This window comes from Mesoplodon densirostris, chromosome 18 (assembly GCF_025265405.1).
Source record: "Mesoplodon densirostris isolate mMesDen1 chromosome 18, mMesDen1 primary haplotype, whole genome shotgun sequence".
Taxonomy (NCBI): domain Eukaryota; kingdom Metazoa; phylum Chordata; class Mammalia; order Artiodactyla; family Ziphiidae; genus Mesoplodon; species Mesoplodon densirostris.
In genome coordinates, this window is record NC_082678.1 from 42372805 (window position 1) to 42395236 (window position 22432).

The 22432-nt window shown below is 41.4% G+C and overlaps 1 protein-coding gene across 2 annotated transcripts in view; it reads left to right on the plus strand.

Moving 5' to 3' along the window:
• The window catches only part of STX8 (syntaxin 8), a 247639-nt gene that overhangs the window by 148725 nt on the left and 76482 nt on the right, over positions 1-22432 (plus strand). For both annotated transcript variants that reach the window (XM_060082510.1, XM_060082511.1), the window contains exon 7: positions 2129-2230. In XM_060082510.1, coding sequence (XP_059938493.1) covers positions 2129-2230 — 102 coding nt within the window. The remainder of the gene's footprint in view (positions 1-2128; positions 2231-22432) is intronic.

The window sequence follows — 22432 nt, forward strand, 5'->3', positions numbered from 1 at the left end:
AGTTGGTTATATGAGTCAAGGATCTTTGGGGCGCTATGTAGAGCAGAAAAAAGTTTTTTAAATTAAAATTTTAATATTTAAAATATTAAAAATATTTAAATTTAAATTTTAGATTTAAAACTGAAATAGAGTAGAAATATACAGAATTCTGGGGATCACCAACATTTAAGAGGAAGAGGAGACTAGACAGAGCTTACAGATAAGTGAAAGGGAAACTGGGAGAGTATGTCATTGAATACAAGGAAATAGTTATGAATGGATCGTTAAATAATAGTGAAATATTTTCTAGGCAGGTGTTGTACAGATAATATCGGGCAAATTTGGCTTAGATCCACTTTTCTAAGAAGCAGCAAATTATTCAATGCTTTGAAATTATTCAATGCTTTTATCTTTTACACTCCATTCACGGCCTTTATCTTGTAGTATTTATCTTGTTGTATATTAAGCACTCTCCTAGGGATGGGAGATACAGAGATGAATAAAAGTTAGTGTCTGTCATACTCTTTCTGTAAAAGAAAGACATGCAAACAGATAATTCAGTACCAAAAAAAAGGGTCTCTAAGTAAAAAGATTGTAGGAAGTGCTGTAGGAGCTGGAAGAAAGACCTCCCAACTCTTCTGTGCCTTTCATATGCTACTCTTTTTGCATGAGTCGCACTATTCTTGCTTCTTCACCCACATACATGGCCATGAAAACTGAGCTCAAACAACTTTCTGAAAGCTTTCTTTGACTTCCTTGTGGGTTTTATTTCATTCTTTAAGAAAAATGGTAACGTATTGGACGACATATCTCTAAAGCAATCACTAAAAAGGGAGAGAGGGAAGGAGGGAGGAAAAAGAACCAAAATTTTAAAAAAATAGTATATAGAGTTCATTATAAGAAATTCAGATAAAACAGATAATACAAGGAAGATCACCCAGGATCACACCACCTAGAAATAGTCATTATTAACATTAGGTTAACATTGGATATATCTTTACAGGTTCGTATGTATAAAAGGAGGGATAGAAATAATTTTACATAAGTAGGGTCATATTATATATGCTATTTTAATATTAAGTGCTTTATTTCATTATTAAAAGGTAAACTTCAGGGGCTTCCCTGGTGGCACAGTGGTTGAGAGTCCGCCTGCCGATGCGGGGGACACGGGCTCGTGCCCCGGTCCGGGAAGATCCCACATGCCGCGGAGCGGCTGGGCCCGTGAGCCATGGCCGCTGAGCCTGCGCGTCCGGAGCCTGTGCTCCTCAACGGGAGAGGCCACAGTAGTGAGAGGCCCGGGTACCTCAAAAAAAAAAAAAAAAAAAAAAAGATAAACTTCACATGAAGAGTTCTCTCCAGGAGGTAGTAGTTGCTAAAAGATCCATTTAAGGTTAACAAAATAATAACATAAAACATTGAAGCTTTGGTGATTTTTACAAAGCTGTAAATCTCTATGTTTTACTTTCCAACAGCTTGATATGACTCTGCTGTGAGTGATGAAGAAATTAACATCTTAGCTGTTGCTTACCTTTCTTGCCACCGCCCCCCAAGTGCTTCCTGATTTTCACTTATAATTCCATTGTCACTGTTTATTATGTTTGTCTACTTTTCTGTAACCTAATCTATATATTTATTTGATCTCAGCTCAGTATTTAAAAGGATTCAGTTCTCACCATCATCTCTTATGTCATGGCCTCTGGCTTCTCCAGCCCAGAGTTCTGTATTTTTATTCACCTCTTGGTTGGCTAGATTTCATCATCAAGTAGTTTTCTTAAGAAGGATCCCAGTGGTCCCTGAAGTCCTCTATACCGTCTGTCTGTCGTCTTTATACTCCAGTGACAACTTGGCTGGGCATAAATTTGTTGGGTCATGCTTTCTTTTCCCTGAACTTTTGACATTTCTCCTCTGTCTCCTGGAATTGTGTTGAACTCGTTTTTTTCTTTACTACTCCTTCCCTCCCGACCCCACCCCCAACCTTTCATGAATCAGAATTGCAGTTTTCAGAGAGTATACATGAGTTCTTTAAAACCTTCTCACTCACTGCAGTTGAGAGAATTATTACTAGGAAGGACCACCACAGCTATGAGACTCTGATGTGAGCCAAGGTATTTTTGGAGTATTAACCATGCATCTTTGTTTTCCTTTATAGAGATAATTGATGACCTTGCCAACCTGGTGGAGAATACCGATGAGAAACTTCGCACCGAAACCAGGCGTGTGAATCTGGTGGACAGGAAGTCCACGTCTTGTGGTAAGAGATTGCTGTAGCTACAGCTCTGCCTCTCTAATCATTTGCGGATAAGCTTCCCAGGTTGGTCTAATTTTACCGCAGGGATTTGGTTGCTTTTCTAGTACAGGCAGTTTCAAGTGATGAAGCATTGAAATTGCTAGAAGATCCCTAAATCTTGTTAAAATGAAATGAATTGTTATGAGGGCAGGGGAAGTATAATGCATTGTTAACTTTTTTTTAATTTAAAGTAAGAAACCTTCCTGTATGCTTACCGAGAATAATAGTTTGGGAACTTCTATGACATCATGCAGACTGGTGGTGGCAGATCTCATGGGTTCTAAAGGCGATCTTGCTTGTTTTGTGCCTGTTTTAGTCTCTTCATTGTTGAAGCTTGAGCCATAGAGCAGTTAAGAGTACAGATTCTACAGTTCAAATGAGTTTATATCCTGTTATTTAGTGAAGTTATCATTTCTTAATACCTTGTACGTAAAATGAGGAAACACAGGCCAAAATAAGAATCACTGGGAATGACTCTTAAAGTGCTGATTCCCTGGCCCTCCCGTCGAGATTCTGATTGAGTAGGGCTAGGTTGGGGTTCAAGAGTGTTCATCATTTAACAAGCGCACCAGGCAATCCCGATGTGGGTCCTTGCTCTTCGGCAGAAGTTCTGATGCACGTGTTTGTGGGGTTTCAATGATCTATTGCTTGTGCACAGTGCCTTGCCCACAGGTAAGTGACAGTGAATGGTGGCGACACTAGCAGTAATCACAGTCATTGTTATTTGATGCTTCATCTCACAAAGATAACTAAGTTTATAAGGCTAATAACGTTGTTATAAATAGAAGTGCAGTAGCACTAAAAAAAACCTAATGATCTGAGCACAGGCTTTGCCTGACTTTCAGCCCTTTCAATACGAAAAATACACTGGACCCCTCCCATCTATCCAGTTTTAGAACAAGGATCTCTGTGCGAGGGTAATCTGGGATGCACAGCTTGAGAAGTGTTACCTTCCTTGCCTGTGTGTGTGGTTAAACAGAAATCTAGAACAACAGGGTGGACTGGGCAAAATGGACTCTGGAATCTCAGAGGAAGTGGAACTTGGAGGCGCCCACCTGCTGCCCTTTTATCACCTGTCTGCTCCCCGTAACCTGGCAGTTCTCATCCACCAGATACCAAGCCACTCTGTGCTTCTGCGCCTGTAGGCATGCACTTCTTTCTACTTCCTGCGCAAAGTAAAGCCTCCTTGATTGTGCTTTACCAGCCTTCTCCTAACTTCTAGCCATAGGGATGTTCTTTGCACCAGATCCTGAAACTTTGGCGACAGAGATAGATGGGTTCACTCTCACCTCCATCTGTTATTATCTTCGATTCTTATATAAACTTAATCTTTCTGAACTTTAGTTTCCTCGGCTGTAAAAAAAAAAAAAAAAAAATGACCTGGTTATCAAAATGAAATTGTATAAAATATGTAAAGTGTCCACTCGCCAGCGTCCCTGAATTTCCATATTTTATTCAGAGAGGCGATAAAGCATGATAGTGAAGAACATGGGCCCCAGAGCCTGGGCTCAAATCCCAGCTCTACCATTCACTGGCTGTGTGACCTTGGGAAAACCCACTCCCCTTTGCCTCGATTTCGCCATCTCTGAAATGGGAATAATAATGGTACATACCTTAGAGGGTTGTTGCAAGGAATAAATGAGTTAATGTAGGTAAAGATATAGATGATATAGAGATAGGTAGGTGAGTAGATAGATAGGGATATACAGCACTTACAATAGTTGTTGGCACATAATAAGCAGTGAGCAAGTATTAGCCATTATCTTTATATGTTGAAAGTAGGAAGAATCTTCCAGTTAAGAGACAACTTTCCTGAGGTCTTTTTTTTTTTTTTTTTGCTGTACGCGGGCCTCTCACTGTTGTGGCCTCTCCTGTTGCGGAGCACAGGCTCCGGACGCGCAGGCCCAGCCGCTCCGCGGCATGTGGGATCTTCCCGGACCGGGGCACGAACCCGTGTCCCCTGCATCGGCAGGCAGACTCCCAACCACTGCGCCACTAGGGAAGCCCTCCTGAGGTCTTTTTCATGCACTAAGCAATCATGCACTAAGCAAGTAAGATTTTGTATTTGCAACATAGAGGCCCTCACCACATGCCATTTATGACGTCATAATGGAGAATATTGCCTCTACTGTTGCCAATTTTTTATTTTGTAGTTTTACCTGGTGTTGCTCCTTATAGCCATAAATGTCCATAAAATCTTCTGAGCTGAGCTGTTTAATTTTTTTTTGAAAACAGGAGAAATTTAGAGATGCCCAGAATTACTAAAATGCATGTTTTTTAAACATGTATTGGTATCTTAAAATGTGTTAAGTGTGAATTGATCTCATGCCCCCTTTATATTTACTTATAAGTGTATATATTATCTGTATTAGAATTATATGTAGCAATTCAGAAGGGGGAGGTACAACAGTACAACAGATGCTGAAAGAAGAAATTTCTCCAATTTTTTTCAATGGAAATACTTTAGAGAGAATTCTTTCTCTCATCCCTTCAATTTTTCCCCTAATATTTATTTAGCAGTTCTGTTGATAGTATAGCAACACCACATAACTATCCTTATATCATTTGTGGTGCCTGATAACTTTACAGAAAAATGTTTTGCATTTGTATTTGTTCAAGGGAACTTTGCAATTATGTACATGTTTGTCGACAAACACTGCTAGTTTTGCATATTGATGGAGGTTCAGCATGTGGCTCCAAAGGTCTAGGGAGGTTAGACTTGTATTCATGACCCCCAGCAATTAACTTCTAAGTCTTCCCCTGATCAGTATTAAGCCTTGGAACACAGGGTATATTGTGCAATTTACTGATTAGGTCTAGCAGCCCTTAGCAACATTAGCCTGACCTTTTAAAAAAAAAAAGTTTTTATTTTGGTAAAGTATACCTAACATAAACTTTACCATTGTAACTCTTTTTAAGCATGCAGTTCAGTGGTGTTAAATACATTTACATTGTTGTGCATTTACCACCACCATCCATGTATCTCCAGAACTTTTTCATCTTCCCAAACTGCAAGTCTGCATCCATTAAACACTAACTCCCCATTCCTCGCCCAGCAGCCCCTGGCAGCCACCACTCTGCTTCCTGTCTCTACAAATATGACTACTCTAGGTACCTCATATAAGTGGAACCATACAGTGTTTGTCCTTTTGTATCTGGCTTATTTCACTTAGTGTAATGTCTTCAATATTCCTCTTTGTTGTACCACGTGTCAGGAATTTCCTTCCTTTTTTAGACTGAATAATATTCCACTGTTATGTTTATGCCACATTTTGTTTATCCATTTATCTGTCAGTGGATTCTTGGGTTGTTTCCACCTTTTGGCTATTGTGAATAACGCTGCTGTGAACATGGGTGTACAATATCAGTTCCAGTCCCTGCTTTTTTGTGTACATACCCAGAAAAGGAATTGCTGAATCAAATTGTAATTCAGTTTTAAATTTCGTGGGGTAACTACAATACTGACCTGACCTTTTGTTTTGCTTTCAGCCTTTAAACTCTTAGGTACTTTCTAGTAGTTTCTTTTTTTTAATCTAATAAAGCCCATTTGCAGGCAGGAGTCAGGGGCTTCCGCAGCCTGAGAGGGATAGGCGAGTGGAGTTGGAAGGTAAGGTCCTGGGCCCACCCTAGTTGGGAAGTGTAATAGGAGACCCTTTTCCCGTTAAAGTGGGGCCCCAAAGAGCTATACCCTTGGGATAAAAGTGAACCAGAAATAAATTGTCCTTGGGGATTGTGGAGAAGGCAGCCTTGGCACTGAACAGATGAGAAGAAGAAAAAGAAAGGAAAAACTATCGTTCCTGACAAGTTGCGGTCACAGAAAGGCTCTCCTGTGCATTTTGTATCCTGGGTAGCTGTATGTACCTGTTGTAGCTCAAGGTGCCTGGCAGAAATAATGAAATACCTCTGTGGAGGAGAGCATGTTTATCCTTGGTCTCTAGGAATCAAGCAAAAATAAAAATTTCAAGGCAATGACCAGCACGCACTCAAAGATAACGTAGCATATTGGGAAACCACACAACATGAGCAAGGATCAGCAACAGACCACAGAAACCAATCTGCATAGACTTGCAGTGTTAGAATTATCAGATGTAGATTATAAAATCAATTATGATTATATTTAAAGAAGGACATGACAAGTTTGGAAGTATCTTCAGAGAATAGGAACTATAAAGAACAACATAGAAACTTTGAAATGGGATCAAACAGAATTTCTAGAAATAAAAGGTAACTGAAACTCAAGTCTCAGTGGACATATTTGGGGCCAGCAGGAGAGAAACTCAACCAGAGGACATATAAGAAAAAAATAAACCATATTCCCTTTCCATAAATGCTAACATTTACGAAAGGATGTCCAAACGCCATGGAAGTTAAATTACGGCCTGGGGGCAAAGGCTTGGTCCAAGAGCCTCATGACATAGCAAAGAGTTAATCACTTGCTCTTCCCTAGTGCAAGGCCAGGTTGATCACTGATATGTAAACACAGACACATAGTACATGATACTGCAAGCCAGGGTATGTTTTAACTATTTGGGGGGTGGGAATTAAGCAACTCACTCAGGGTAACTCAGTTACTGTTAACTCCATGACTGTTTAACTAAGAGAACGTGAGTGAGCTGAGAATAGCAGCAGCACATCATCATTTTACTCAAGGGAGGGCAAAAATAGGCTGTGAACCGTGAAATGGTCTTTTGTTTTCCTTCCGCCACCATATCGTCCTCGCCCATCTGATATATCAGTCATAGATGCTTTCCCAGTGAGGAAATTTCTCGTTAAAAGGACAGACCCAATTGCAAGGGGGCCACACAGAACGGCCCGATGATGAATTTGTTTGTTCAGTTGTTAACAAAGGATTCAAGCACCTCTTTGTGAACCTTTCACTCGGAAGCCTGGGCTTTAAAATTTTTTTTACTGGGATCTTTGGGTGGTTTTTCCTCCCTTTTCTTCTCCTGCCCCCACCCCAATAATAGCATCAAGTAGAAAACAGTATTGTCTCTCTCCAGCTTTTAAACACAAACTAGACTGATATTTTCCATTGGCACCTATATGTACTTTCAGATCTGTTATTTGTGTTAAGGACATCCACATAAAAGCAGGATCTTTGTAATTGCAGTTTAAATATTCATTGTGCCTCGTCCTCATTAGAATTCAAAATAGAGCCTCGTCTGAGTCTGAGGGACGCAGCCGATTGTGAAAGGCCAGACTAAGGGTTCTGAATGACTCGGGTTGAGGGACAGTGCTGCTTCTCAGTATATTGACTATTACATAATGTTGTCCAAGCGCAGTTACTGTGATTTTAGCAGCGTCTCATTGATGTTGTTAGAAATCAGCCCAACTGACATTGCATTGACACGATCTCTATCTGGAACCATTGGATTTGCCTTCCACTCCTTGGAATGGGGTCGTCTTAAGGAGGTGGAAGAGTTCAGTGGTTGAGAAAGGACAGTACCGCATGGGCGTGGAGCCAGGCAAAGGGGGGTCACAATCTGGGCTCAGCCACTTACAACCTGGGTGACTTGGAGAGCCGCCTGCCCTCTCTATGGCTCAAAATGAGGGTACCATGGCTATTCTGCAGACTGCATGAGAACAGTCTGGGTGGTATCGTGACTGCTAGTGAGTCCTCGGTAAATGCCAGCCGACGTTAAAATGTGGCTTTAAATTGGTCGTCGAGAGCCACCTTAATAAGTAAGACTCAGAGGCTCTTACCTCTCTTTGAAGCCAGCTTAGAAAGGTCTTTAAGGAGAATAGTGATGGTTTGAGTAAGTTATGCAGGAATATTACGGAGCTAGGAGGTTTGCATTCTCATTTAATCAGAAATGGAGTCGATTTTTTTTTTCCAAATAAACCGAAATTTATAATCTTGTGGATGAAGCCATTACCAGTCATGAAGTTAGTCAAAGCCACCTCTAGTGCATATGCGGGATGGTGGTGAGGCTGCCTTCCTTTTGTATTGCACAAAACTCACTTTTTCTTACGTTAGCTGTTTTGAACTGAACACAAAATAGGTAAGAAACTGAATTCCAAGTTGTCTAGCTTATTTAACTGACCTTAGAGACAACTTAATCTCTCAAGGAATTGTTTTCAAAACCTTACCACAAACACAAACAATCTGGAGCAAGAGAATAACTCTGCGAGTTCTTTTATTTATCTTACTGTTTATCAAGAATATTCTTAGCTATTGTTTCCTTCCTTCTTACCCTTCTTCGTTGAGATAAGCTAGTTTTGTTTTTTTTTTTTTTTTTTTTGCGGTACGCGGGCCTCTCACTGTTGTGGCCTCTCCCGTTGCGGAGCACAGGCTCCGGACGCGCAGGCTCAGCGGCCATGGCTCACAGGCCCAGCCGCTCCGCGGCATGTGGGATCTTCCCGGACCGGGGCACGAACCCATGTCCCCTGCATCGGCAGGCGGACTCCCAACCACTGCGCCACCAGGGAAGCCCTAGAAGTTTTTATGATAAGCCTGTATTACTTTGTAATTTGAGAATTAATTAAAATTTTAAGGAAAATATACTTTTACTATTAATATTTTGGTACTTTTTAAATAAACTTTTTAAAAAATTTATTTTGGGCTGCATTGGGTCTTCGTTGCTGCGCATGGGCCTTCTCTAGTTGCAGCGAGTGGGGCCTTCTCTTGTTGCAGAGCATGGGTTCTAGGTGTGCGGGCTTCAGTAGCTGTGGTGCACAGGCTTAGTTGCTCTGCAGCATGTGAGATCTTCCCAGACCAGGACTCGAACCTGTGTCCCCTGCATTGGCAGGCGGATTCTTAACCACTGTGCCACCAGGGAAGTCCCTTAATATTTTGGTACTTCTAGTCATTTTTTCTATACATAGTATTTTGACGAGATTATGATAATCCTGTATTTTTAACCATTCTTTTTAATGTTTTATTATGTATTTTTTAAACTTTTTAAGTTGAAGAACAGTTGATTTACAATGTTTCAGGTGTACAGCAAAGTGATTCATATATAGATATATACACATATGCATATACTTTTTCAGACTCTTTTCAATTATAGCTAATGTCTTATTATAAACCTATTTTTCTTTCAATACCGTTAGTACCATCCCATCAGATAGATGTACCATCATTTACTTAAATACTCTTGTTTGGGGGCTTTTAGATGATTTCCACAATTTGCTGTAAAAGTAATTCTGTATTAGATGCATAAAGCTTTTTTCTATATTTAGGACTTTTGGGTATTGGTTAGGATGCTTCCAGGGTCAGAATCAGAGACCAGCTCTGGCCGTCTTATATCAGCGGTCTCCTTCGTATATCAGCGGGCTCCTGAGTGGAAGATTGTTTGAGGCCCAGAGCAGTGACAGGGAGCTGGAGGGCCGGGGGCAGAGCTGCCGTCCCTGGGCAGGGAGAGCGAGCTCGGGATGCCACCGCCAGAGCTGCCGAGTGATGCCGCTGCCTCTGACCGTCTCTCCCTCTCTGGGTCAGTGAAAGGGTGCCGAGCTGGCCAGGCCTGGCTGCCAAGGCTGGGCAGAGGAAGAATCTGGCTGTGTTAGACTTCACATGATGGGCATTCCCTCAGAATGGAAATGGGGGTTGGAGCTGGACATCCAGGGAAAAAACAAAACAAAGCACATTATCTATTACAGATGTATTTCTCAAGTAGACTCATTTAGACCCAAGGTGGGAGCAGCGTTAAGCTTTTTTCAGTGTACAGGCGTACATCATTTCATTGCGCTTTTCTCTTATTGTACGTCACAGATGATGTGGGTGTTCTTTTGGTTTGTTTGTTTTTTTACAAAGTGAAGGCTCATGGCAACCCTGCGTTGTCAGATGACGGTTAGCATTGTTTTTAAATAGAGTGTTTTTTTAATTAAGTTATGTACATTGTTTTTGTAGACATAATGCTATTGCACACTTAATAGATTACAGTATAGGGTAAACATAACTCATATGCGCTGGGAAACCACAAATTTGCGTGACTCACTTTATTGTGATATTCCCTAGAGCAGCTATTCAGGCAGGATGGGACCAGCTCATGGAGAGCCAAGGGGCTAATCCTGTCCCTCTTTGTCTTTCTTTTTTTCCTTTTCCATCTTCTATGGAAGACATACTCAGGGCTCAGTCCTTTGCTCTTTTTGGGTGAGGGGGGGTGGGGTAGTTCTTCCTTGACCTACTCTGTCGACTCTTGGATGGTTTCGTGGGCACCTCACAGCTCTGCATCTCAGACCCCAACTTCACCTGAATCACAAGGTCTGTGTCTTCTTCCACTACCACTCAGTTTCTCTTGACTGCCCCCAACATGCTCTCAGTTTGTGAGTGCTCTTCATAGGCTCCTTATCTTTGGCCCCACATAAGCTCCCTCTTCCCATTGCTTCCCATTTCTTCAGGCTAAAAACTTCCTTCATCCCCTCAGACACTTTCGGAAGCCAGACAGGAAACCTTCATGAATGAAGTGGGCCCCTGTGGTTCTCTCCAGTGGCAAACGAGAGAGGAAAGAGCAGAGCTTTGCTGAGTGGGAATGCAACGCCAGATCATCTCTGTGTTTATTTTTTTATGGGAAGCCTGAAATCTGGATCTTTTAAGTGAAATCTCCCAATATTTCAGTGTTGACAATAAATAAACCTTGTTAAAAATTCCATGTGGGCCAAATAAAACATGTGGTGATGTCCTACACTTTGGGGCCTCTCTTTCACCTCTCTCTGGTCAGTCCCTAGGCCTGTTTGAGAATAACTCTGCAGTAAATCTCTCTCTTCCCCGTTCATCACTTTGTGTTCTCACCACTCTGTCTCAGGCTCTTGTCACGCTTACGTAGCCATTAAAAATAATAATGAAGAAGTCTGCTTATTGGGTGCAGAAAAATGTGCGTGATTGTAATGTTGATCATATTTATATAAGCCGTTGCTCCCATCTTGTCAATTTGGTGTCTGAATGCAGCTAACGTCTATCTGGCTACCAGTATTACCAAGATAAATAAGATGAGTCCCTCTCTTTAGGGCTCCCTTATTTTGTAAACATGCTCTTTTCAGTTGATTTAAAACTGTTTCCCTCCCAAGACATATCTGCTATAGATTTTAGAGAAATGACTTTTCTCCATTACAGAGATAATAGATACCAGGTCGTGAAACCATAGAGCATAAAATTCTTAGAAGACCTGCTTCTAAAATCCAAGCAAGTACTGGGGCGCTCCGATGAATATATTGGAATTGCTCGATATTCATTTTAGGAGCTGAAATGTACAACTCGCAGACCTGCCCTTCTCTTGGCACTTCTGAATACCCCCCTCCTGGACCCTGTGGGTGCTCGTGGTATTTGTATAATGCAGGTGTGACATGTTTGTGGTCAGATGTCTTTTGTATGTGACCACATCACTGTCGTCTGCTTTGGTGTTGAGTTCCTACCGTGGAAAAGCCTGGCTTTCTGCTAACAGCATTTATCTGGGGAGTGAGAATAGGAGCAGGGCGTTCAAATGTTGATGCTTCGGCTTAATCCAGGCAAAATGAAGCCTTTGAGAGAAGCACCAAATTGGAAAAGCTTTATTTAATGGAAAGTGATTGATAAGGGCTGACAGCCCCAGAACTGTCACCATGACCGCCTCTGAGGCCACCACACTTTTTCTAATCCGTTACGAGACAGTGACTTTTGCTATCATCAAGGGGTCAGAAATGATCACAAAGTAGAATCATTTTTTGATTATTGTTTTTGCTCGGTGTGGTTTGGAAAGATAAGGTGTGATTTCCAAGAGCGGCTTCTGTTGTTACGGAGTAATAATTACGCTGAGCAGGCTTGGCCGATACCACTCCCCCGTACGTGTTCCTGCGTGTTTTCTGGTAATATTGGTTCGCCACTGAATTCATCTGCTTTCAACCAGCTGTGTGGGACCAGCAAGTATCGGCTAGGTTTAGAAGGCCCGTCAGTGGGCTTGGGACAGAGCATGTTTTGCTTAATCAAAGTATGCTTCACCTCTGTTGTGTGTCTACTGCTTAAGCAAGTGAGAACCCCAATGCGTACTCAAGGTATTTTGCCACCCCAGCCTGATTTTTCAGGAGTTCACCATTATACTCCAGTGCTTCTCACTCATACATTGATTTGATTGTATTTGTAAATTGAAATGAAATGAAGAATTGGATTCTAGTTGTGACCGAAATTACCCAAATTGGGAAGTTGCTTGATATCTTTTTTACATGTGAAATCAATGGCTTGGTAATGTTGACCATAAACTCATTGGAGTCCAATTAGTTTATGGTCAACATTACAAGGGTTTATAATTGGACTGTAATCCAATTATAATTGGACATCCTCAAAAGAAGTTGGGCATTTTCCTTTTAGCTAATAAATTCATCCACATCTTCATGAGGTCATATGGAAAGGCAGGGGGGAAAAAGTTAATGGCTTAGACTAGATGGTCTTTGAGGTTCCATCCAACTCTCTTATCCTCTTTTCATACCCCTTTGAAGAGAATTAGACACTTCCTTCTACCTTGCACACGCATGCACACACACACACCCCAAATATGAGTCAGGGGTCTAGGCCAGAACTTTGTTGATCTCATTTCATACAGGGTGGTTGGCACCAGGTTAGATGCTTGCAGAGTTAAATCCTACCTGAACAGGGACCTTGACCTTCAATGTTATGTATTCCTGTTTGATTGAAAAAAATTTTAGCAGACATGTGTTAGAACAAAAACAAGGAAGATAGAGAAAATTTTTAATGGAAGATATAGAGAATGTTTGTTGGGTTTTAGTATGTGTTTCTTTAGGAAAATAAAGAAATGCGGTTATTGAGCATAACTCCTGGGTTCTTTGTTCATAAGTAGTTGGTAGAGATGCCTCGCGCTTTTCTCTCAAGTTGGTGTTATAGCTCTAGGGCTATTTTTAGTTAATTAGTTAATTTTTTTTTTAAGTGAGCTGTATTTTTTGGAAAACATCCCTACAATTTAAATTTTGGGTACAGGTTTTCATGCCTCTCGCCCATCAAAAATTGTAACTATAAAATGGAGTAAATGGACACGTAGCTGGTTTTAGGGTTATTTAAAGTCACAATGGTTCGCGAGTGGATTATTTTCTCTGTGTATTATCAAAATGGAAATTCAGATATCAGCTGGCCTTTCTGAGCTTCTAGTGCTTGCTACTCTGTTGAAGAGGCGCCCTAGCCCAGGCCAGTTACTGGTGTGTGCTCAGAGGATGAGATCGTTTTACTTCAACATCAGCTGTGATGCCCGTGTGCACGCTTCTGAGAAACAATAACCACTGGTAAATAAAGTTGAATAGAAACAAGCAAAATTAAAGGAGTTGTCATACCTTGGGAAATCGTTATAATTAATACTTGGCTGCAGCCATTTCTCAGTGTGCAAAGCATCTCTGTCAGCCCCATCTGCCGATCTGTCCACGGGTAAGTCCCTGCCCGTACTTCTCACCTTACAGCACACTTCACACTGGCACCAGTGTGAAAAGCTGCTCAATCGCAGGCAGTGCTTCCAGCCCAGAGCCCTGACATTTTTTAAAGAAGTTGACTCTGGACCTTGTTGCATTCATGAAAGTTTTTATCAGCCCTAGGGATCCATTCATTGGCTCCAAGAGAACCTCATCAGCCACATGGTTTTTATTTTTCGGCTCAACTTTTCTATCTGTCTCAGAGCCAAGCAGTCATGACACGTTTGAGTCATCGAACCAGCATTAAATTCCTGAGAAAAAATGATTTGGGGCTCATCTGAAATCACTGTTGGGTTTTCTCTGTCCAAGAGTGTGAACACTGAGATCAATTTCTCCGGATTAGCAGCAAAATGATCTCTGTATTGGACTTGGGCATCAGTGGTCCGTGACACGGACCTCTGTGCATGCCCAGTACCGAAGGCTCTCCTGCATCTCCCGTTGTGCTGCTCCGAGCCGACTGCAGCCAGCAGGACGCACTTCGGTGGCTTCGGGAGGGCACGTGTCTGCTGAACGGCTCCCCCCGCCTCCCCCCACCACCCCATTCTTCCACCAGCTGATTTATGGTGATAGAGCCCTTCTTTCTCTTTTGGCCCTCCAAGCGATCGTTCCTTTCAAAATGACTTGGATTTCTGAAAAGTCTTATGTAAAAAAATTTTTTTTGCAAATATGGAATTAAGATTCTTTGTCATTGTGTTGGCATTTGGCTGGTATAACTTCTTACCTGTAAATCCACAGAGAAATGGAAATAAAATTGAAAAGGGTCACTTTTTTCTTTTTTTTGGCCACGTAACACGTGGCATGTGGAACTTCCTCAACCAGGGATGGAACCCATACCCCTTCAGTGGAAGCGCAGAGGCTTAACCACTGAACCACCAAGGAAGTACTAAAAGGGTCACTTTTTTTTTTTTTTTTTTGCGGTACACGGGCCTCTCACCGTTGTGGCCTCTCCCGTTGCGGAGCACAGGCTCCGGACGCGCAGGCCCAGCGGCCATGGCTCACGGGCCCAGCCGCTCCGCGGCATGTGGATCTTCCCGGACCGGGGCACGAACCCGTGTCCCCTGCATCGGCAGGCAGACTCTCAACCACTGCGCCACCAGGGAAGCCCGGAAAGGGTCACTTTTAAAAATGAATGAATACAGTGGTGGTAGCAGCACAATAATGTGAATTAATATTTAATGCCACTGAACTGTTCACTTAAAATTAAGGTGGTAAATTTTATGTGTATTTACCACAGCAAAATTTTTTTCTATTTAAAAGATGAGTAAATACTTGGTGTACCCCTTCCCAGTAAATTATGGCAAAGTTAGAATAAAATTCCTTGGCATCTTTGTAAAATAACGTGCAGTATTGTTCCATACAACCATTTTTTGTGTGATGTGGTAACAGATTCTTAATTATATCTATATAGATTTGCACAAGCAAAATAGAGAAAGAGGAACAAAGATAGCTTCAAAAACTAGAGGGCATCTCAAAAATAAACATAAGTGAATTAAGCATTATGGTTGCTGTATATTATTCTTGCCATTCTTAGTAATACTAGCAAAGCACAGTTAACTGATCAGTGATATATTCCTACATCCAAAATATTGGCAGTTTATTTTTGAAACCTGGAAGGAGCGTTTCATGCTTGGAATATTTGATTTGCAGAGACTTCTCTATTCCTGTTATCAGCTTTCTGACACTATACTTTTTGTATAACTTCAGTAACATCTACTCTTTTTAGCATATTTATACCCATGATGAATCAGGTCCATTTTAATCCATTTCACTAGTCCTATTTCCATTTTGTTTAGAGATAATGAAGCCTCTAATAGTCCCTCTAGGGGGTGTGCTTTTCATTTTAGGTAGACAGCAGGCACATCTTTCTGTGACACTGGACTTGTTTTATATTTTCTGTTCCTTAGAAAGAAAGGCTAAGCTCCCAGTCTTTCCAAAAATGGTTCTTCCCTTTGCGATCCACATTGACATCTCTTTTCCCTGTTTTTCAACTCTGCTTTTCTTTCTTTTTAAAAAAATGTGATCCGGGACTGCTTCTTAAGTACTTCTTAAGCCGTGTCTTGCATTGATATTTTTGGTGGCCTGTGATGGCTGCAATCAGTTTAGTAGTCAGAATGTGCCAGTGGTGTAAAATGCCGTACCTTGGGCCCATTTTTCAGAACTAAAGCCTCTTTAGCCTATCAGTAGTAAATTATTTCTAAGCATTTTTACAAAGTGAAGACTATGATTACGATATAATTTTATATATAAAGGGAGTGGGGAAAGGAGAACAACCAACTTGTTACAATACTGTTGGAACGATCGAGAGAATAAAAAGAGGAGGGCAGAGTGATCCAGACATGAGTAGCTGTGTGAAGCAGCTCCCACCCGTAGACCCGAGGGAAGGAAGTGTGTTCCAGAGCCCCCTGGAGCATAGTCACTGCTGCGCTCCTGGGACCGCCACTCAGCCAGTGCTGGAGCTTCCTCGGAGGGGCCCCCTGGGCTGGTGTTTCGACCACATGGAGGTGCCCCCAGACCAGAGGAGGCCTGCCTTGCTGGTTGTGGGACGGCCAAAGAGAGTCAGTCGTGGCTGCAGCCGGGATCACTGAGGGAATGTGGACACTTGCAGAGACTCTGCTAGAAGCAGAGGGGGAAAGAGAGGAGGAAGACCAGCTTCATCCTTCATCTGGCCTTCTGGACTCCTACCAGGACCTTCTCCTGGCAGACGGTAACAGGGAGCTAGCTGGCGAGGGAGCCTGGGAAAAGTAGTTTGCAGACTCCAAGCCCCAGGATGCCGGAGCAGAGAAGGGCAGGTGTGGAGCTAGGAGATAGCAGGTAGTACCTGGTACACAGCTCTTCACAGGGGGACCATTGAGATGTTCTGTATATATTTCACTGGAAATCATCTGAGATGTTACCCCAGCCTTTGCTGTTTCTTTCAGAATTATTAGGTTCCTCATGAACTTGTTGAACTGGGAAAGGTTTGTACGTACTCTAAAGGACTGTTTGGTTAGAGCTGTTTATCCCAGGCAATATGAGCTTTAGAAAACCCAAAACATGTAGTTTGTCACTAACAGAAGAAACAGGGCTGTTGTCACCTTGAACCACTGGAAGAAATGATGCTGTTTCCACTGACTGGCCAATGGACTTACCACCTTCGCAGTAAATAATTACAGATATGAACAAATGTGCAACAGTTGGACTTAGTATTTGATAATTAGATTGACTTCCGGCCTTCAATTATCTCCTATCTGTTTGTGAAAGAAAGAACTATGAGAAGTCACCTGTGAAAAAAGTGACAAATAGAAAGGACCACTGGGCACCCCTGCAGTTTTAAAGTTTGGAAGGTAAAGTTGAAGAAATCTTCCAGAAATTAGAACCAAAAGACAAGGGAGCATATAAAAATTAGAGAATTGGTTCAAGATCCAAATAATAGGAATGTCACGATGAGAAAAACAGGACCAAGGAAATTTTCACAGGAAACAATGGAAGAAATTTCTCTAGAACTGAGGGACAGAAGTGACCATATTGAAAGAGTTCATTATGTACCCAACTTAAGAGATGAAAAAAGACCCATTCAAGTAGTGGAGGGTAGTGGAGTATTGCAGGAAGCTCCTAGCAGATGTACTTTCCCTAAATGAGAAAGCAACTCTAGAAAAGAGATCAGTGATGCCAGAAATGAGGGAGAGAAGTAAAGAGAATTCCCTGGATGATAGCAGTGGGAAGACCCAGGATATCAATTGTGCAACCGATTGAGAGAACCACCATTCCCGAATAGAGCTGGAAGTTAAGGGAGAAAATAGAATGATCTGTTTTCCTGCAGAAAAAACTGCACTGAGAGGCTGCTGGAGAGAATGAGATTTAGTAGGAGGAAATCTAAACAATGAAAAAAGAAAGGCAATTATTACCTCCAGGAAAACGAAAAGTAACACAAATGAGGAATCATAACACATTACTGATTTTGTAGGTAGCCAAGGTAATGTAGACATTAGCTGTTAATTAGTTGTTAAGATCTAACTATAAGGAAGACGGGAGAAGGAAGAGGTGTAGCGTAAAAGAGCTAAATCCCCATAATGAAAGAAGAAATGACAATGTATCTAAAATAGATGGAATTGAGAAGTTATAGTGTGAGCAAGTCATTTTAAAATGGGGAGGGGTTAGCGATGCAGTAGTCAGAAGGGAAGGGCAGAGATTCCTGTTTAATAATTATTATAAACCTTTCTAGAATTATTTGAATATTTGTCATGAATCATTTTGATGCAATAATTTTCTCTAATGTTGAGTTCTTTAAGTTTGTAGGTTCTGTTACAACTTGAGGGATAAGCTTGTAAATCGTAAACAGAAATCTGTGAATTGAAATAATAGTTTATTCAGTAAAAAAGAATTCGAGTAACTTTTAAGAAGTTTTTTTGTGCGTACCTTTAGTTGTATGTATTCCCAAGATGATGAACTGCAGAAATCTCTAACACTACTAAGCAGGTTTGTTGTCGGGAATGATACTGGTAGAGAAATTCTGAATCTACTGCGTGTGTTAAGTAGGAGAGGGTAAGTGAGTAAACATACGGGTGGTCTTAGGAACTAAGAAGAAACAGATAGCAAATGGGAAAAGTGAGAACGAACTTTATGGTGTTAGATCTGAATTAGAAGTATCATTGTAGATTTATGATTAAAAAATAATATCTTACCTTTAACCACTGAAAGAGCCTGGAAGCAATGATACTCCAGTATTTGAGCACAGTTAGCACCCAGATCTTATGTTCTAAATACTATTCACCACGAAAGAGAACCAAGGTTCCTTGCAGAAACAACTAATTCCAGGTCTGGGGCAGAGAAATTATAAGGCAAGGCCAGAACTTCTTGTATCAGAAGTCAAGCATGCAAACAATGATGCAGGCATAGCAAAAGGACACAGGTGCTGGCTTGGAGGGATTCTTAGTCAAATTTGGGGCAATTGAAGTAATAAAAATAATGATGATGGTAATAAACACTGAATTATTATTATTATTTTTTTTTGCGGTACGCGGGCCTCTCACTGTTGTGGCCTCTCCCGTCGCGGAGCACAGGCTCCAGACGCGCAGGCTCAGCGGCCATGGCTCACGGGCCCAGCCGCTCCACGGCATGTGGGATCTTCCCGGACCGGGGCACGAACCCGTGTCCCCTGCATCGGCAGGCGAACTCTCAACCACTGTCCCACCAGGGAAGCCCTAAACACTGAATTTTTAAAAATGCATTTATGAGTCCACATCAGTAGTGAAATAAAGGCAGAGGTGAGGCTGAGGGAGAGGGTCATCTTGCCAGTAAATGTGGAAGAGTGATAAAAGTGATCAAATCATCATTTTGCAGCCACCAGTGTAATTCTTCAGAACCATCAGTGGATACTAAACTGTTGGGTGGAAGGTTGTGGGAAGTAGGATACTCACAGTCTCAGAATATCAAATTACTAATATCAAGGGAGGGAAGAAACTTGCACAAAGTGATCCCACTCAGCATCACCAGCATGAGGGCCAACCTCGCATTGTAGAGCTCCAAACATGAAGCGACACATCATCACCTCCAGATCTAATCGAGAGAAACGATCAGACTAGTTCCGATTGATGGACAGTATATGAGACAACGTCCTGGGCCCTTTGAAAGTGTCATTGAAGAAAGAAAAAGATGGGAGGACTGTTGTAGATTAAAGGGGACTGAAGAGACATGACAACCAGATGTCTGTGGTTTTGACTGGATTCTGGATCAAAGTACACCCAGCCCTAAGGATGTTATCGGGATAATCAGGGATGTTTTTTCCTACTTTTCTGTAGGTTTTAAATCTTTCAAAATAAAAGGTTGGGATGGGGGAAAATATAAACAGTGGCGTTTCCCCTGGATTAGTGTCTTAGTTCACATTGTAATATGTTGTCTAAGGAGGGGGATGAAGACCTGGTGAAACGTCTGGGTGTGCCACCAGTAAGCTCTTTCCAATCAAGTGCGAAACCAGAGGAAGATCTTGAAAGATGAAGGCGTCTTAGTGTGAGCAAGATGGTGCATTAGGCGAACATAGTAGGTGCTGCACAAACAGGGTCATGAGGCTCCAGCTACGCAGGAAAGCAACACTGGTCTCATTGTGGCTTTTCTCTGAAGACCCAAGCCATCAAGGAGGTAAGAAGCAAAACCGAAGCATCGCCTACCTGCATATTAAGCTTATGTGCTTCCTCAGCTGGAATACCTGGTGAACTTGAAACATCACAGTTTAGCTTCCCATCCTGAAAGTCATCACGCTGTGGTGAAGTTGTTTGGATGTTTATCTTCTCACTAGACCTTGAGCTTCCTGAACTCTTTTGACTGTATCTTTAAATTCTGATTCCCAGCAAGTAGCACAATGATGGGCTGTGAATGGGATTTATTTGAAGGGGAACTGAAGTCATGTGGATGAGGATTTTCTTTATTTATTTTTTTTTTACTGAAGTATAGTTGATTAACAATGTTGTGTTAGTTTCTGGTCAGTTTTGATATCTAGAGCTATTAAAACGAAATGCCACCTGTCACATAGGTCCTTAAGTTTAGTAGCTTGCAGCTACAGGCTACCCAGCCACCATTATCCATTTTGCAACAGGTCCCCCACACACCATACAATGGAATAGTATTCAACCAGACACAGGAATGAAGTACTGATACATACTACACTGTGGATGAACCTGGAAACATTACGTTAAGGGAAAGAAGCCAGACCCTGAAGACCATTTATGTGAAATGTCTGGAACAGGCAAATACATAGAGACAAACCGCAGATTAGTGGTTGCCAGGGGTTCAGGATTTGGGAGGAAGCAGGAGAGATTGCTTGATGGGTATGAGGTTAACTTCTGGGGTGATGAAAATGTTCTGGAAGAAGATAGTAGCAGTGGTGGTTAGAACATAGTGAATGTAATTAATGCCAACGAATATACATGCTAAAATGGTAAATGTTATTTTACCACGATTATTTTTTTAAAAGAAAACCATTAAAGATAAGGAGTAATTTCTCTGGAATCATATGGTCTCAAGCAGCACAGGCAATTTGGCAAGGCTGAGGGTTTCCTGCTTTTATATAAAATGACAGTAGGTTATTAAAATAAACTAGGTTAAGTTGGGGCACATTTAACTTTTTTTTTAAACATCTTTATTGGAGTATAATTGCTTTACAGCGGTGTTTCAGTTTCTGCTGTATAACATAGTGAATCAGCTGTACATATACATATATCCCCATTTTTCCTCCCTCAATTCTCCCTCCCACTCTCCCTATCCCACCCTTCTAGGTGGACACAAAGCAGTGAGCTGATCTCCCTGTGCTTTGTGGCTTCTTCCTACTAGCTATCTATTTTACATTTGGCAGTGTATGTATGGCCATGCCACTCTCTCACTTCGTCCCAGCTTACCCTTCCCCCTCCCCATGTCCTCATGTCCATTCTCTACATCTGTGTCTTTATTCCTGTCCTGCCCTAGGCTCTTCAGAACCTTTTTTTTTTTAAGATTCCATATATATGTGTTAGCATATGGTATTTTTCTCTTTCTGACTTAACGTCACTCTGTATGACAGTCTCTAGTCCATCCACCTCACTACAAATAACTCAATTTCGTTTCTTTTTATGGCTGAGTAATATTCCATTGTATATATGTGCCACATCTTCTTTATCCATTCATCTGTTGATAGACACTTAGGTTGCTTCCATGTCCTGGCTATTGTAAATAGAGCTGCAATGAACATTGTGGTACATGTCTCTTTTTGAATTATGGTTTTCTCAGGGTATATGCCCAGTAGTGGGATTGCTGAGTCATATGGGAGTTCTATTATTAGTTTTTTAAGGAACCTCCATACTGTTCTCCATAGTGGCTGTATCAATTTACATTCCTACCAACAGTGCAAGAGGGTTCCCTTTTCTCCACACCCTCTCCAGCTTTATTGTTTGTAGACTTTTTGATGCTGGCCATTCTAACCAGTATGAGGTGATACCTCATTGTCGTTTCGATTTGCATTTCTCTAATTAGTGATGTTGGGCATCCTTTCATGTATTTGTTGGCAATCTGTATATCTTCTTTGGAGAAATGTCTATTTAGGTCTTGTGTCCTTTTTTGGATTGGATTGTTTGTTTATTTGATATTGAGTTGCTTGTATATTTTGCAGATTAACCCTTTGTCAGTTGATTCATTTGCAAATACTTTCTCCCATTCTGAGGGTTGTCTTTTCGTCTCGTTGATGGTTTCCCTTGCTGTGCAAAAGCTTTTAAGTTTCATTAGGTCCCATTTGTTTATTTTTGTTTTTATTTCCATTTCTCTAGGAGGTGGGTCAAAAAGGATCTTGCTGTGATTTATGTCATAGAGTGTTCTGCCTGTGTTTTCCTCTAAGAGTTTTATAGTGTCTGGCCTTACATTTAGGTCTTTAATCCATTTTGAGTTTATTTCTGTGTATGGTGTTAGGGAGTGTTCTAATTTCATTCTTTTACATGTAGCTGTCCAGTTTTCCCAGCACCACTTATTGAAAAGGCTGTCTTTTCTCCATTGTATATTCTTGCCTCCTTTATCAAAGATAAGATGACCATATGTGCATGGGTTTATCTCTGTGCTTTCTATCCTGTTCCATTGATCTATATTTCTGTTTTTGTGCTAGTACCATACTGTCTTGATTACTGTAGCTTTGTAGTATAGTCTGAAGCCAGGGAGTCTGATTCCTCCAGCGCTGTTTTTCTTTCTCAATATTGCTTTGGCTATTTGGGGTCTTCTGTGTTTCCATACAAATTGTGAAATATTTTGTTCTAGTTCTGTGAAAAATGCCATTGGTAGTTTGATAGGGATTGC